The sequence below is a fragment of the Gobius niger genome (assembly GCF_951799975.1).
Source record: "Gobius niger genome assembly, chromosome: 2".
NCBI lineage: Eukaryota > Metazoa > Chordata > Actinopteri > Gobiiformes > Gobiidae > Gobius > Gobius niger.
In genome coordinates this window covers 33,520,857-33,537,500 of record NC_136853.1, presented here as the reverse complement: position 1 = coordinate 33,537,500, position 16,644 = coordinate 33,520,857, and the positions used below count along the sequence as shown (strand labels likewise).

Genomic DNA, 16,644 nt, shown 5'->3' with positions numbered 1-16,644 from the left:
ATCTTCTCCTATATTGTTATTATTATTATTTGTTTAATATGCGCCTGTCAATCAACAGTGGTTGCGCACGAATCAAGAGGGTGGGGCCGTGGGTGGTGGGGGGATTTGGCGTGCTGGCGTATGGGATGGCACGTAGCTCCTAATCACCGGTTAGCATTGAGGCTCCTTTTCCTAACTCCTTCCTAACTGACAGACCAATTCGGACACTTCTTGTCATGGCGGACGCTGACGCACATCCAGTTTGGCGTAACTCTTACCAATTTAGCTGGTTTCGGATGGGGCACCTATTTCAGAGCGTGGTGTCCTGCACTGGTCAGCTCCTTCCTCTTCCTCCTGTGTAGCTCCCTCTGCTCCATAACGGTTTTGCCTGGATACCTCCTCCTTTGTCCCCTGCTTGTTTCCTGTAGTGCCTCTGGTGATGCCTCCACTGTGCTGCAGGTGTGGGGGGCTCTTGGTGCCCCTTCAGTGTTTCAGAAGAAGAAATGTCTCAAATGTCTTTAGCTCATAAGTTAGCTTTTTGTTTACTTTTAAAAAGCTGCTTTCTTCAGGACCATTATTATAAACTCTGCAGTAAAAAATAATTCACCAAACCTCACAATTGATTGACTCATAATTGTAGCTGTTTACATCACAAGAAGTATCCAGTCATTGCACACACAAACTTTAACTTAAATGTTATTTTTCATTTGATCTGTAAAGCCGTCGGTCTTTCTGCAGTAAAAGGTTTTGCTTGTTTTACAAATTGGCATGTATTGAGACGTTGAAATAAATGTTTGCCAGTTGGTTTTGATGATTTCATGCTTTGTGTTTTCTATTAAAAGCCCTATGGCCTTGAGTACTGTGTCGCCATAGCTACAATGCGCACGTGTGTCCATGGCGCTGCGTTAAAGAGCTGGTTGTGCAGCCCCTCTCACATCAGGAGCAGTGTCTGGACGGAGGTTTGAAAGCCTTGGGGCGGCTTCCTCCTGATATCACATGTTTTCAGAGTGACTTTCCAACATTCATCGTTGAAGCAGAAGTTTCTGAAACAAGAACTTGCCAACTGTGTTTACTGTGGCTGCTTAGAACGTCTTAACAATTTTTAATTGAAAAGGTAAGGTATCTTTTCTATTATATTATACAATTGTGCATGACAGTTTTTAAACATCTCTGTTTGGCCTTGATGTTGATTTTGTGGCTATTGTTGTTTTAAGCAAGACCAAATATGTTCTCGGTGAGGCAAAAATGGTCTTATACTTCATGTTGTAAAGCATGAAATTCTCTATTTGAGATCTTTTAAAACACAAAGTTCATTTCAGGTGAATTTCCGCTCATGGTCATCAGTTCAATGTATAGTTGTGAGAAAAACAATCCAAAGATCCAAAGCAGTAAATTAATTCACTTTTATCCTCTTGGACTGGCTCCCACGGTCCTGCAGGCATTATGTTGTCATGTGTTCTGCATGGACTGGTATTAGGATAATCCACAATCTCTGTGTTTACATACCATTGTGAGTTGCTTGTTCCAAGCTTACAATGAAAAGCACTGTATTGCAAGTTGCAAAGTTTGTATTTTTTGTAATATTTTCTTTCATTGTAACATTTCTAAATACTTACAAATGCATCAAATAATATCATGTTACTGTCATTTTTATTTAATTTATTTTCTCCTCTTTTAGGGCCTGGAAACATTTAAACACCGCAACTTATAATTACCTCATAAACCCAGTTTCTATCATTATGGAGGCCATTTATTACATGGGTTTTGCAAAAGGGATGTTTGATCCACTGTCCTCCTAAACCATTATAAGAAAGACATTGCAGAATGGAAGAGGAAATAAGTGTAAATGGATTTGGACCCCGTAGAGCTAGAAGAGGCTCAGACTGGGGACAAATCATCCTTCTGGACAAGACCAAGGAGTTCTTCCAAATATGCGACATGGAGGGCAAAGGCTTCATCACGCGAACGGATATGAGGGTTAGAAAATCAGACTTATACTTTTTATATCACCCCATTATTATTCAAGACAATAAGTGTTGAAGAGCATGTCTGCTCAACAAACACGCTGTTTATCCTGTGGCTGACAGACAACAAAGCACAGGGACCTCTTCATGACCCTTCAGAGTCGTGTGGTGTTGTTTCATGATGACAGGACTCTTGTGACCATTCACGCGTTTGTTGCTGTTTGTATCAACAGTTCCCAAAAATAAGCCAACAGAGTGACGCATACATGGACAAAACACTCTTATTATTCTATATTTATTATCGTATAGTTTATATTTATGTTATTTTAAAGCCCTTGGTGCATGTCATTTTCACTGTGTTGTTTTGTTTCCACACAGAGGCTGCACAGTGAGCTGCCTCTGACAGCCCAGGAGCTCGAGGATGTGTTTGACTCTCTGGATATAGACCACACAGGGTTTCTCACTCTGGAGGCCTTCTCTTCAGGATTCTGTTGGTTTTCATTTTATTCATCCTATAACACTTTGAAGTTAAAACATATTGACAATGGATGTTAATTTCCCAATGTGAAAGATTTGTTCATCAAACAAATGTATGAGTTTTCCTATTATGTCCTACGGAGGTATAGAAACACGATTCCTACACGCACAAAAAACAAAACCAAATTCTTGATTGAATAATAATATGTCAATATTTTGATGTCTCAGCCTTGTTCCTGCATGGCCGGCGGATGTCTTCACCCGATGACCAAAACGTTCTCCGCTCTTCAATTCTGAAAGCCACAGAAGCCCTGTATCAGAGTCAGTGGGAGGCCAAGTTGGCTGGAGTTGAGGACGAGGAGGAGAGGCACTTCTGCATGCTGATGGAGAGCCTGGGCGCTAGTAATTTGTTTGAGGAGTGAGTGTCATAGCTGAGGGTATCTTCAGCCTAACCTTTGGAGACATTCTGAAGGATAATTAAAACTGGACCTCGCCAGAGAAGTAACCATGTCACTCCTCTGCAACAGCCCAGGTGAGGTGCGCAGTCTTTGGGCTCAGCTAAGGCGAGACGAGCCTCATCTCTTGTCAAATTTTGAGGAGTTTTTGGCTCGTGTGACGCACCAGATTAAAGAGGCCCACCAGGAGAAAAAAGAAATGGAGAGTGCGCTTCAAAAGTAAGACAACATTTTTTTAATTACCTTTCACTGAAGCTGCTGTTCTTTGTGATTTGTGATTATTGTAGGTTAGCATTAAGTGTGTGAGAACTAACTGAGCTTAATTTCTCTTTAGTTTTCATTAAAGCGCCTTAAGTAAAGGACTTGTGGCCTATTGGCATTCTTTATGTCAGCTTCTGTGTTAGTTACTTCTAGTCAAAGGAAATATCGCTCCTTTATGCATATGACTAGAATGTAGCAAATTTTTGCATGGATTTACCTGGAATTCTCCAACAAGCACAACCCCTTTAGCTGTGTCAAGTGACTGTTAATCTTGGGGCATACTGAGTTTCGACAGCTGCTTGCTTGAATGGGAATAAATTGAGGCTTTAGTAAGATATAAAAGATACCGTTGCAAGATTTCACACCATGGTCAGTATTTTTGACAAATGTAATCGGATTTGTTTTGCATTATTTTAGTGGATTTGTTTGTGTGCATACGTTGATACGGTTATTCTAGATTGTCTTAAAAGAATACAATTTAAATATGCATGCCGTTAATGAAATGTTTATAGGAAGGCTGCAACACATGACAGTGAGATCCGACATTTGTATGAAGAAATGGAGGCACAAATCAAAAACGAGAAAGATAAATTGGTATTGAAGGTAAGAACACGATGAACATAAACATTGTTATTAGTATCTGAAAAGTTACCAAGTTGCAATGGAAATATTGTGTGGCTTTGTCTTCCTCTGCCTTAATCCCTGAGTTATGTGTTCAGAGTTAGTTTAAACCTTTGTAACTGGCTTTGCAGGACTCAGAACGTCGACAGCTCCGCAGCCACGACCTCGAGCATCAACTCTCCTCAAAAGAAAAAGAATTGGAGCAGCTTTTTCTGAAACAGAAACGGGTGAGTCACAAAAAAATCTACACAGCTTGGAACTGTATCAAAACATAGACTTTTTAAAATGAAAACATATTCAACTTTTTTTCATGCAGCTAGAAATCCAGTGTGGAGAGCTGAGCAGTGAGAAACGGGAAAATCGCAGTGAGAATATAAAGCTGAAAATGACAAACGAAGAGCTCTCCAGAGCATTGGAAACCACGAGCCAGGAGCTGGGGTTGGCCCAGGAACAACTGGCTATTCTGCAGGAACAGGCCGCCCGCCTGCAGCAGGAGAAAGAAATGTGGGTGGAGCGACTGAATGCTATTGCAATGCATGACATCTTACTAATAATTTCTGTGCGCATTCCATCTTTAGGGAGATGTACAGAGTCACAGAAGGTCTGCAGAGAGAAAAGCAAAGTCTCATGAAGCAGCTAGATCTCCTCAGGTATTACTGTGATCATACTGTGATTTGAATAATTGAATAAACCCTAACCCTTTTATTTGTGTGTGTTGTTGTATTTGCAGAGAAATGAACAAACACTTAAAGGATGAGAGAGATATAAGCCGTGGTGTTGTAAGTGTATTTGAGTGGTTAGGATAGGATATTATTGGCACAAAATAATGTTTCTTTGTTTTTTGTATAACAAGCCTCGATCATCGCTACGAAAGAAGCAGAAGCAGAGGGCTGGACTTTCAGAATTATTTGATGATGTCACCCAAACAAGACGGTGATTATTTTATTACCCACTTACTGTCTTAACTTAATCATTGTGAAACATGCAGCGAGGAGGAAAAACAGAGGATATATGATTTACATTTAACAACAATAATTTTAAGATTTTAAGATCTAAAATTTGAAAATGACTCAGTATTTGAGTTCTTTAAGATTTATATTTCCCCTATTCATTATATACTGTAATGGAGAATATCCTCTGTTTCTCCTGTTTCCAAAGAGTACCACTGATGGTGAATGGCTCCTACGAGTCTCTTGAGGCCTTGCCAATAGAGCACCTTCAAATCGTGTTTGTCGCTTCCTCCTCCTGTAGTGATGATGACATGCCCAGTGTCACATCTCCTGCTGCTTCTGGCCCACAGCGATACGCTACAAAGAAGAGCTCTGTCTTACCCAACGGTCCTGCCAGGACAACAGCGCCCACAGCGCAGGAGTCAAAGACAAAGGTCAGAAAGCCTGCCAGCAAAATCCCTACTGCTAAGAGACTGACCTCAAAAGACAGAGAGAAATCAAGGAAACCTGAAAAGGGACGGAGCAGTCATCTGGACGAGGCGGGTCTGGACTCTCCCCCAGACGGGTGGCCCCTGCGTCGAGTCATTTCAATAGAGGAGGACCACCTGCCCCACCTGCTCCATGGAGGACCTCAACCACTGCTGCACCAGCTGAGTGAAGAGGAGGAGGATGAAGATGAAGAGGAGGCAGAAGAAGCACAGAGCGACATGGAGGCTAGTGTTATTGCAGATCTGTCATCCACACCGCCCAGAGGGAAAGGCTCTGAACAAGCAGACCCTGCAGAGACAAGAAGGTCCCTCTTCACTTGGGCGAAGAAAACACCTCAGTCTCCAAGAGGGCAGCCTGTGGGGAAGGAGACACAGGAAGTAGGTTCACAGTGCATAAACAATGTTCTTGTGCTGAATATACATGAATATCATTGTTTTTCACTCTTTTCCTTAGAAAACCAGTGAAGCGACATTACTGCCCCCTGATCGTCTGTTTAAGGTGGTGCTTGTTGGAAACTCCAGTGTTGGCAAAACCTCCCTACTCCGCTCCTTTTGTGAAGGGCGATTTCACCCTACTACCACCGCTACTGTAGGTGAGAACATTACACGACAAAATATAGCATTGTGCGTGCTCAGATCACTGAAAGTAATATATCTGAACTGTTGAATGGCATTGCTGTGTGTGTGTGTTGTTGATGCTTAAATTGGTTGACTTAGCATCACATGAAGAAGCTTTTACACTAACTCTTTAAAACCCCTGGCACACACTGTACCTAAGATTATGTCAGTTTCTCTTTCATATTTTTCAAAAGTCACATAATCCTTATTATCTCTGCTTTGTTCTCCAAATGAAAAACGAAATAAGAAAGTTATCAGCTCATGCCTCATAATAAAGACATTCCTTTTTGTTTGAATTAGGTATTGACTACAGTGTAAAGACATTAACTCTGGATAATATGCAGATCGCCATGCAGCTTTGGGACACAGCGGGACAAGAAAGGTTAATGGCACATGCTTATCAATAGTCAATTCAAACATACTAATTTTTTTTTTGGGTCAAAAACACATTTTCACAATCAGTGTTTATATGTTAACAGGTACCGCAGCATTACAAAGCAGTTTTTCCGTAAGGCAGATGGTGTGGTGGTGCTGTATGACGTCACGGTGCTGGACAGCTTTAAAGCAGTTCGACCTTGGCTGATCAATGTACAGGTCTGACATTAGAAAATTCCTCCAGTATCTCATGTGTGATGATGCAACCGAAATGTACTAACTTAATATATGGATCTAAAAAATAGAATTGTGCTTTTAGGAAGCGGCGGGAGAAGGTGTCCCTATTCTACTGCTGGGCAACAAGATGGACATGGAGGGAGAGAGGGAGGTCTCCTTCAAAGAGGCTGAACAACTGGCCTTTGTAAATAGATATGTAATTACATTACAGTGGGTATGTAAGACTGGTGATGAACTACTTTTTCTTTCGTTTTTTTTTTTTTTAGGAAAACAAGGTGATGTTTTTTGAAGTCAGTGCCTACACAGGAAAGTATGTGGAAGAATCTTTAACGCACCTAGCCCGGTAACTGTCTAGCCTTGTGTCCATGATTTATTTCAATGAGCTTTATGGAAAAACATGAAAGCAATACCATTTCCCCTCTATCTCTTTCCCATGTGACATACCAGAGTGCTAATGGAGCAGGAGGACAGAGTGAGAGACACTACAATAATCCTCACAGCTCAGCCTATTAAGAAGAGACCCTGCTGCAAGTAACTTTCACTTCAGTGATTCACATGGAGAGACAGAGGTGTCTATAAATGTGGCTGTGGGTGTTGACTTGAAATCACGACACACACACACCATCCTGTATATAAAGATTTTAATGACATTGGTGATTTCAAATGAAGAACGCTTTATGAATTATGTCTATTATAACAAAAGAAACGTCCATGTATGTAATGCCGGGCTTAATTCTGTGAAATCATTGATTTATTTTTTAATTAGAAATATTAATAAAATCATCATTGCTTAGTAAAATTGAACAGGTGTTTGTCATTATTTTGTCTCTATTGCATCTTTCCAAGCACTGACATACTTTGTTGTGACACTAGTTCAACTTTGAGTCTATCCCACAAAACAACCATATGTTTCTCATGCAAATCTATTACATTCCATTTACATTATTGCACCTAATGGGGAATAAAGACCAAAAAAAACGCATAAAAAGACACATAAATTAGCAAATTTTACATTCACATGGGTTTCATTCAGCTGTCACACTATTGCTGATTAATTCATCAGTGGATTTGATTTGCAGGTTACTGATGCTGTGAAAATGCAGCCAAATTCCATTCACTTCTCAAGCTGCAGTATTAGTCACTAGCGCATTTTGTAGTCGTGTGATATGGCAGCTTCACACAGTTGTCCTTTAAAATCCAGCTCCAGAGTGAACTCCAAGTCTCTCTGTAAGAAAAGTGCTTAAAATGTAAGCACACGGATATATACAAATAGGCCATAAGCATTTCATGTTTTCATGTCTTACCACATTTTTTTCATTCGGCCGAACAGTGATACTGCCAAAGATCTCCTCTCCCTTTTTCACTGTCAAATAGTCCTCCAAGTAAAACACTGTCTGCTTCCAGTGAGTACTAGGGGCATCTGGAGCTTAAAAAAGGGAAAGATGATTTCACACAAAGATACAGCCGTTCACTCTCATAACAGAGGCAATAATAGTCATTTTCCAGACACATGCATGTCTTTGGATGCTGGGACACACTTATTATATATGTGATCAGTTGAAATCATATATAAGCTCAAATTATAGGCTGCTGTACCAGTAGAGAAACCTGTCTTCTTATGACATTTGGTGAACTCGATGTTGAAATAAGTGACTAGGGCGTGAACATAGTCATTACGCTGAATCTGTAGACAGAAAGCTGAGGTGAAAGACAGGTCTTCCGGCTTCACAGTGTAAATGTCCAACTCCTGAAACGACATTGAACATGCAGTAATTAAACTGGGAATCTTGAAGCAGCAAGTGACAATGCTCTATCCCTCCTCTTTCCCCAAAAAACAAAAATATTGCTTAATTATGCATTTTTGCATGTGGGAAAAACCCACAGGTTCAATCACAGCGTGCATGTGAAGCCTGTTCGCAGTACACATGTTGTGTGGGTGTCCTCCGTGTAGATTTGAGGGAGTGAGGTTATGACTCTGAGTTTATGCATAAGAGCATCGCATGTGTGCCAAAACAGAGAACACATCGCTTTCTGTACGTCTAAACTCCATGTTTTGCAACCATTGTGAGAACAGAGTTTAAAATGTTCCTTTTGGATAGCAAGTGCTCATCTTAAGAAGCAGTCTGCAGAGGACAGCTCGGCCATATGATCTCTGCATGACCAACAATGATTTAACATCTTTGTCCTTTCCAACAGACTGCTCATAATTTACAGTAAATGTGAAGGATGACAAAAGCTCTTTGAACAACTGTGATCATACAGTCACAAAAAATCCATGCAAGAGCAGATGATATGGTACTTTCACACCAAATGCGTCTGAAGCGTCAGCTGCGGGTGACCTCTGTGAATTGTTTATGTGAAGGCACCCACACGATTTTCTTAAGAACATAAAAAGTGGAAACACAAAAGCACGAAATCATGGAACAAATATATTAATCCGAAATAACTTGGAAGAGGGAGACTAAAGATGTTTATGTCTGTTTCCTCATGTTGGGTATGAAAATTTTTGGAGTAGGGACACATTTGCGTGGCTGCCAGTTGCGTTCAGTGCTTCAGCGTGGATTTGACGCTCAAGTATAAAATTGCCATTTACTGCGCGAGTGATTTGCACTAATTTACGTCTAAACACAAGTGTGTGGGAGGGAGACAGGAACAACACAACCTCCCTTATCCTACATCATGAAGACAAATGGAAGCACCACCTGGGAAGAGGAGGAAAAAAGCTTTGTGACAGGGCGGTGCAGCCTGTGATGGTTGTATGGTATGCCTGGCAGAACCCGGGCATTGTGATCAGACAAATTCCTACACTACAATAAACGTGTAAACAAAAAAGACACGGGCCAATAAAAAACACACTGGATTGCAAAACATGTTTTAAACAGGATTTTATCATGGCATGAGGCTGCACACTCCAAAACACTCTTGTATTATTGGTAGTGCCGGGCATCAAGTGCAATGGCCTCGGGGACCACATTGAGACCATTGTGATCAAATGGAATTGTACGGCATTATTTTGTGCCGCTGTTTTAATAATGCAGCTGACAAAAAAACGCCCATTTGCAATGACCACAATGAGAAAGAGTTGTAGCTGTGTGCCAAGGCAAACGATGATACAATGCACATAGGAATCCCTGTGAGGAGACTTCCCGCTGTTACATCTAAACTTAATACATTTAATTATACATATATTTTTAGCGTAGTTTCGAGAGTGTGTTTAATTGGCACACTGCGAAGGCCATGAGGGGGATCTGGAGGCACAGTGTGGAAAGCCATGGGGCCGGGGCGCGGAGAGACAGTGTAAGTAAGTGCATCTCCGAGTGTCCAGGAGAGGCAGGAGGATAGAAAGCTGGATGGGATTTACGTAAAGTGTTGGAAGAAGGTAGTAGTAAAACTATTCCACTGACACGGAAAGCTATTTTTGACTAATATCCATACCAGATATTCACCGAGACAATGAGGCCTTCCTGTTCCCTTACTCTCATTCAATTAACACCGTCTGATATTACTCCTCATATGGGCAAAATATTAAGGATGAGATGGAGTGACTGAGTCGCTTGACAGGACAATGGTGAAGTGTTTTGAGTGGCCAGATTTGTTGAAAATGGTTTATAGATAGAGTGAAGTAAAACGGCCAACAGAAAAAGCTTCTCTGAAAGCACTTATCTACTGAGCTATCTATAGCTTTATTATCTAGCAGGAAATAGTCTGTCCCAGCGGGGAGTATTAGGAGACCCTGGGAGGGAAACTTGTTTGGCATGGTTTACAGAGAGCATATAGTGCTTTTCCAAACACCAATGTTGCTTTTCAGTTGTGTGCATTATTCATCACACACCATTCACGGAGGTTGAATTAGATACTACAAATATTACATGTTTCATATTTCATTACCTGTATATTGCTTACTTACCTTGAGTAGACAGGAGTTAGTTACAATCTGTTTAGGATCTACTACATCCACCAGAGGCTCCTTTATGGCCACATTACGAATACAGCTCATGTCAAATCCATACACATTTTCCCACCCTGTAAATGTGACAAAATCTTGTATTAGTTGAACAGATTTATCCCTTTAACTGTGCTAAAACAGCTTGCTATAAGCGTTTGACTGTTTATCCCTATTTAGAAATGTTATTCTTTATAAAAACAGAAATAGTCACTCCGCCTCCGCATCATTTTAGTTTAATTTGAGTTGCTCACACGAAAGGCTTTTCCTCCTACCTTCCTTCTGTCCTTTTGCTACACCTTGCACTGTCAGAAAGCCAAACCCAAAGTCTGCACCAATACAAATGTATCATATTGTATATTTGGGAAGATGAATTATGGTGTATAATGCAACAGAACAGAAAAGACCACCTATGCACTAAACTCAGTCAGAGTTACTGACCCAGATTCTTGCCTTTTACAAGTGAAAATGGCACGTCTAATATTGGCTCCTTGATCTAAATAACAAGGTTAAGTTTGCCTCTCCAGCTGTGATAGCTATTTGAACACCAATTCACTAGAGTACAGAATAAATAGAGGACAAGGGACTTTTTGTTCAATTATTTGTCAAAATAAACCCATTTTCTGTTGAAGAGGAATTTCAAATTGATTATTACAGAGAAAAAAGCTACTAAAGCTTTCATACTAGCTGCTTGCAGAACATACATTGAAGAGATTACAAAAGCGATAATTAGACAAAATGTGAAAACCTTGAGAATATGATTGTCACTTACAGTGAATCTTATAGTCCTTGTACTGCCTGTCTTCAATGGCAACCACGTACAGTGCTGCTCTGTCAGGGAACATTAGGCCTCCAGGTTTCTGAAAGTGAGAAACATAGTTTAATGTAGACCCACATACAGTATGTACAAGTACGTTTACTATAGTGAGTTTTCATCAATCCACTTTGTTGTATGTGTGAATGGATGTTACCCAATAGAGTATATGCCAAGATAAGAGATGAACCAGCTTGAATGCCAAAAACATAATTTTAAATATTACAGATCATATTGTACAGCTTGCATTACACTGATCCGATATGGGGCAACCAAAAAAACAAATGATTATTTGTTTTCAATTCTGCGTCTGAGAACATACCAGCCACTTGTCCCTAGCGAAGATGACAGTGTTCAGCATAGACTCATAGAAGAGGCAGTAGCCCATCCATTCAGATATGATAATGTCCACTTTGTCCACAGGCAGCTCCACCTCTTCCACTTTTCCTTTAAAGATAGTGATGACTGCAGCACAGAAAGAACCAGCACAAGTTTACAAACTACCTCAGATAAAATGACGTTTTGATCTGTTCCGTGAAGCTCTGTGTTATCTCATAAGCATTGTTCTTTTTATTTATTTCAGGTAAAAATAATAATCAAAAAACAAACATTAATTTCAACATAAAGAAAGCTCTAATTTTGCCAGAAATGTATTTAATCCCACCCCATTTCGAATTAACATTTCCACACTGAACTTCCCTCTTGCATCTTCCATTTTCTTTCAAACTATGGACTCAAAAGTGACTGTGCTAAAATATTTGAATTAGACCATTTGCATTATCCTTTTGTAGTTCTCAAGGAGATATCTATAATAACATGAACAGAGGGTATTCTGATTGATGGCACAGATTAACATTATTTGACATCAGAGGTGAGCTGCCACTTCAAAGCTGTGACTAATGTGCTCGAGTGTGACGCTAATGAATGTGAATACTCAGATCTCTCACTCTGATGCATCTGTGCAAAGAAACACATATCCATTATCAAGGTATGGGAAATTACCCCTACTTACCATTGTGCAAGTGATTTGACTTGATAATCTTCTCTGAATATTCTGATATGCTTGAACATTCGATCTGTGAGAACAACAAGGGTGTTTTTATAAGCAACAAAAAATACATTAAGGCATATTAAGCATGTGGGCATATATTCTTGTACAGTCAGTGCTGCATAAAGATGAATGCATGCTTTAGCTCTGTGTACCATCCTAACTGTGATATCAGTGAATCAGACATGTCACGCTCATGAGTAAACCTCATCGCCCTTTACCAAGCAGGACCACAGTGTTCCCTGCAATTCTGTTTCGTTACACTTTCTTGCATTGAGCAGAACAATGTAAAATTACTTAAGTACATGTGAGATGATTTGCTGAAAATTAAAATCCCTGTGTGTCTTACCCCATAGACATGTTTAGCACCAGCATTAGCAGCAAACATAGACAGGATCCCAGTGCCACTGCCAACGTCCAAAACAATCTTATCCTTAAATACGTGCTTGTTGTGATACATGGCATTTCTGTAGGTAAGGGTCCGCACTTCATCTTTTAGCATTTCCTTCACAAACAGAACACGTGTCTTGTTAATAACACAATGAAGTCATAAATATGTATGTGTATAACTAACAAGTCATTTTATTTCTTCTCATGAGTTTTGTCTCAGTAACAGGATCTTGAGTAATCAACAGAAAGCCTCTGGGGCCTTCTGATACTCATCCTACTTTCCTTCCTCCTTGTTTCCTTCCTATCTTTTAATGAGGACGCACCTCAAGTTGACAAAACCTGACCCGAATTCTAAATATGGACACACACAAAAAAAAAAAAAATCTGGTACCAAGCATTTCAACAACCTTTTAATGGATCAAGGTTACTGCATCTGTCATTAATACATTTAAAGGGACTATACGGAGTTTAAAAACGGTAAAATGAAGTATTTTCCTCTCCCTACATGTTCCAGCAATGGCCTAATGTGTAGAATGAGCCCAGAGCTGTTCACCACAACTGCCTCTAAAATCCTGCACTGTCACTCAAAGAGTTGTTACCTCAGGTCCGAAGTGCCGTCATGCACGGGCTTAATATAGAAGCTGCAGTTACACGGAAGACCTGAGGTGGCAGTAGTGAGTATAAAGAATACCAACTTGCATCTAGTCTCTTTAAGGGCCTGCTATTGACTGGAGCTTTCACAATGGACCATGGTGGCTGACGACCTACCTTACATTTTACATTATGATTTGTTTTTTTTTGTAACTTATTGAAAACCCGCTGATGTAAAAAATAATGTGTTTTCATGTGGAAATTTAAAAAAAGCTTCGAACAACAAAGCTGCCCTAAAGTTAATATTTTATATACACTTTATTCTGACTCTTCCAGCATGAAAAAAGATACAATAATGCCGTTGCTATGCCTGATCCCATGAGATCTCGGAAGCTAAGTTGGTGTCCCGGTGCAAGCCATGCAACAAAACTGAGTAATGGTTGTTCAATTTTGGAGACAAAAAAAAAAGTCTTAATATATACGCTATTCCCGTAAACTGACTTTCCAAACCTGCTTTAAATCCATGTTTCCAGGCTGTGCGCTTGTTGAGATCTTTTTAAACAAGTCCAAGTGCTCCAATGGCAAAGGGAATAGTCTTCATTCCCCACATATTGTTATTATTATTACTAAAATGTCATGCAAGACACAGGACCATACGATCTGTAGTCATGTTTATAAATCTTACCTCATGGATGCCAAAGTGAGCGTAGGAGTCAAAGTAGTAGTCCCTTGACGTCATATCCTCTGGACTGATGAACTTTTTGCCTCTGCCAGCACAAGTGGTCAGAGCTACTAGATGAGGAGCATGGGGTACACATGGCACATAGTGGGAACTAGGCACTTGTTTGAGAGGGGAGGGGTGAGCAGACTGGGAGAGCTGCGAGGCAGGCTTTTGGCGCTTAAAAAGAAAAAAAAGTTTCAAACATTATTCTCCAAGCATGTATAAAATATATGTGACCATGTGCATATTAAGTCATATTTCAAGTTCCCCTCATCACAGGTGCAGATTGACTCCATTTGCTATCTCCCATTTTGTGCATGGCTAAACAGGGCGATGAGCGGAGCCGTCGATCAGGGAATCGGAAGGTGCTTCGCGTCAGCACCAAGGACAGCGAAGATATCATAAAGGCACGCGCCAAAGTTATTGCACATTTGTCCCATCGTAAACACACACGCACGAGAGCCTTGATTCGGCAGCGTTTAATCTATGTGTGTCCCCTATTCAATGTACAGGACACAGAGAGCGGTACTTTCATTCGTCTGCAAAAATATCCCTGCATTATTCTCATTGCAAACGACAAGAAATAGAACAGACCCTACTGATACATTGTGGGTAAATGCGCGCCACCGTTATTAACCTATTTCTATTTTAAATTGCAGTTTTCAAAATGACTTATTTCCAGGACATTGCAAGGTTCTTACCTCCGAGCTGTCCGCCTCCGCCATCTTCCGCCGTAGCAGCAAACAACGTGACGAATGCCTCAGTCCCATGAGAGCCGGCGAGATTTTGGAAAGAACGCTAAAACAAGTCAAACTCACAGCTTATATTTTTATCCATAGATAAAAATAACAGTCATTAAAAACTGCAGAACAAATGCATTCCTCTAAAGAGTTATTAAAAATGTGTTGCCAACTTAAACTCAATTCGTCCACGAGTTAATAGCGTTAATAATTTATTCCAGTAGATCTGAGAGCGTCAAGATGGGAAGGTTTCTGGCGCTTCATCCTAACCTACATCCATGAACAACCAAGCGCACACTGCGAGTCTCCTCTCAGAGACCACACTGTGCGCCTACCTGCTGCTCATCTCACTCATAGCATTATTCCATCCAATACCAGCCCACGGCCAAATAAGGCGTCCAGCTGTGAGCTGCAAACAGAGCAAACATGGATGTATTTATCACAGATACACCCAAGTGCTTTGCTTCAGTGGTATTCATGAGAGAACAGACACTAATACTACAAATATATATATTTTTCTGAGTTCCTCACATGTAGGATTGCCTTATTCTTTGAGAATTACCACTCAACAAAAGCATTTTTTGGTCAAATGTTTCTTTTAGTTGACAGCTGTGTTCAACTTCAGCACCGAGTTGACTAACCTTTTCAGCATTAAGAGTCTAGGAATAATTGACAAAGAAGTCACAAACACATGCCAGCAGGGTGTAGTTGCTTTAATTATGGATGAGTTTAAGTGCTGCTTGAGTAACTACATGGGCCCACGTAACACCCCACAATACGTTCATCCACTCTACCTCACACAAAACGTTGTGGGTGTCACATCAAATGGATCATCACTCTGCAATCATTACTATTAATAGACCTAACGTCATGACCTAAAGTCAAAATTGTTTATTAAATATTATAATCAAATGTGTGTATTGTGTCGCAAACTGGCAGTAAATAAATTCCAAGCACTTAAAAAATAGCCGACCAACCTCTTCCTTTTTATCTCCATGGAAACGCCATTTAAGCTATGAGGCAAGTATATTCTTTACACTTTACACTTCAGTTTAAGATTCTCTTGAATCATTATCACATGAATGATGTACATTTTTTCAGAAGGGTACAGCTAGAAGAGGTTTTCCTGTCTGGAGTTTAAATGAACACGCAAGTTCCCCCCATAAACCAAAAACATCCCTCCATCTTGGTAATTCTGACATAATCATGGCTCAAGATTGTATTCAGGCACCTATACTGCTCCCACCTGTTGACAATATATTTAGAACCTGTTTGCCAAATTTCCTCTTGGGCACAAAAGAGTCAACCAATACAAAACTTTCTGTGTTGGCAGTAAAGTTGAGTTGAACCTTTTCAGCACATCCCAGGTTTGCTGATTAAAATCTAATTTCTGTTGCCTTTTCCATTAGTTTAGTATTATGTTGAATTTGTTTTTGTTCTCCACATTGGTACCGAGACAGGCAAAACATAAGTCTTATTGATATTGAGACTAATAAAGCTGGATTGGCTTATGCATGTGTGCTGTAAAAGTGAGTATTCTCATCCCTGTCAGTTGGACTAATTTTGCCTCACAAAATGTGTGAGTTGACAAACACACACAAATCCATCTTGCGCTGCAGACTTACAAACACACATAACATAAAAAACAACAACAAAACCCCCCACAATATTTAATGGATTTGCTGGTTTGTTACGGTATATTGAGACTTGATTCTGATTGGATAAAGTGAGGCACACTTGATCCAATCAGCAGTAAGTGAGGAGCAATCAAAGCTAATGTTATTCACACTGTAATATCAATTTGGCTCCTGCCAGGTTGCAGTTGAACGCTCATACACATAATACATAAACTTCAGTTTAAAGGTGAGATTTAAGCACTTGAGGCATATTGTGTTGTCCCATAGGCACATAGGGAAATATGTTGTCACATTAGACCCAACCCTCAAAGCAGCTGAGCTGAAGTAACCAAATG

At 40.2% G+C, this 16,644-nt stretch overlaps 2 protein-coding genes across 2 annotated transcripts; one reads left to right on the top strand and one right to left on the bottom strand.

Annotated features, from left to right (window-relative positions):
• Positions 1-1,699: 1,699 nt before the first annotated feature.
• cracr2ab (calcium release activated channel regulator 2Ab) lies at positions 1,700-7,010 on the top strand. The gene is made up of 17 exons (XM_079551311.1): positions 1,700-1,956; positions 2,322-2,433; positions 2,649-2,838; positions 2,948-3,094; positions 3,649-3,739; positions 3,889-3,984; positions 4,074-4,261; positions 4,336-4,407; positions 4,488-4,536; positions 4,611-4,690; positions 4,916-5,573; positions 5,650-5,788; positions 6,114-6,195; positions 6,293-6,407; positions 6,508-6,609; positions 6,692-6,768; positions 6,873-7,010. The coding sequence occupies exons 1-17, from the start codon at positions 1,804-1,806 to the stop codon at positions 6,958-6,960; spliced, it is 2,439 nt and encodes an 812-aa protein (XP_079407437.1). The 5' UTR covers positions 1,700-1,803; the 3' UTR covers positions 6,961-7,010.
• A 131-nt stretch (positions 7,011-7,141) lies between these two features.
• Positions 7,142-14,996, bottom strand: prmt8b (protein arginine methyltransferase 8b). The gene is made up of 10 exons (XM_079551310.1): positions 14,634-14,996; positions 13,897-14,109; positions 12,580-12,735; positions 12,195-12,258; positions 11,505-11,647; positions 11,141-11,228; positions 10,333-10,448; positions 8,022-8,172; positions 7,730-7,851; positions 7,142-7,650 (listed from the first exon to the last, which is right to left on the bottom strand). Exons 1-10 carry the CDS (start codon positions 14,700-14,702, stop codon positions 7,567-7,569), a joined length of 1,206 nt encoding a protein of 401 aa, XP_079407436.1. The 5' UTR covers positions 14,703-14,996; the 3' UTR covers positions 7,142-7,566.
• Between the last annotated feature and the right edge of the window lie 1,648 nt (positions 14,997-16,644).

Excerpts from the sequence above, each read along its gene's own strand:
- cracr2ab (XM_079551311.1), top strand. The coding sequence starts at position 1,804 with ATGGAAGAGGAAATAAGTGTAAATGGATTTGGACCCCGTAGAGCTAGA. Across the intron at positions 4,408-4,487 it reads AAGCAGCTAGATCTCCTCAG|AGAAATGAACAAACACTTAA; the intron begins GTATTACTGTGA and ends TTGTATTTGCAG. Across the intron at positions 6,196-6,292 it reads GACACAGCGGGACAAGAAAG|GTACCGCAGCATTACAAAGC; the intron begins GTTAATGGCACA and ends ATATGTTAACAG.
- prmt8b (XM_079551310.1), bottom strand. The coding sequence starts at position 14,702 with ATGGGACTGAGGCATTCGTCACGTTGTTTGCTGCTACGGCGGAAGATG. Across the intron at positions 8,173-10,332 it reads CTAACTCCTGTCTACTCAAG|GAGTTGGACATTTACACTGT; the intron begins GTAAGTAAGCAA and ends ATGTCGTTTCAG. Across the intron at positions 7,651-7,729 it reads GGCCGAATGAAAAAAATGTG|AGAGACTTGGAGTTCACTCT; the intron begins GTAAGACATGAA and ends CTTTTCTTACAG.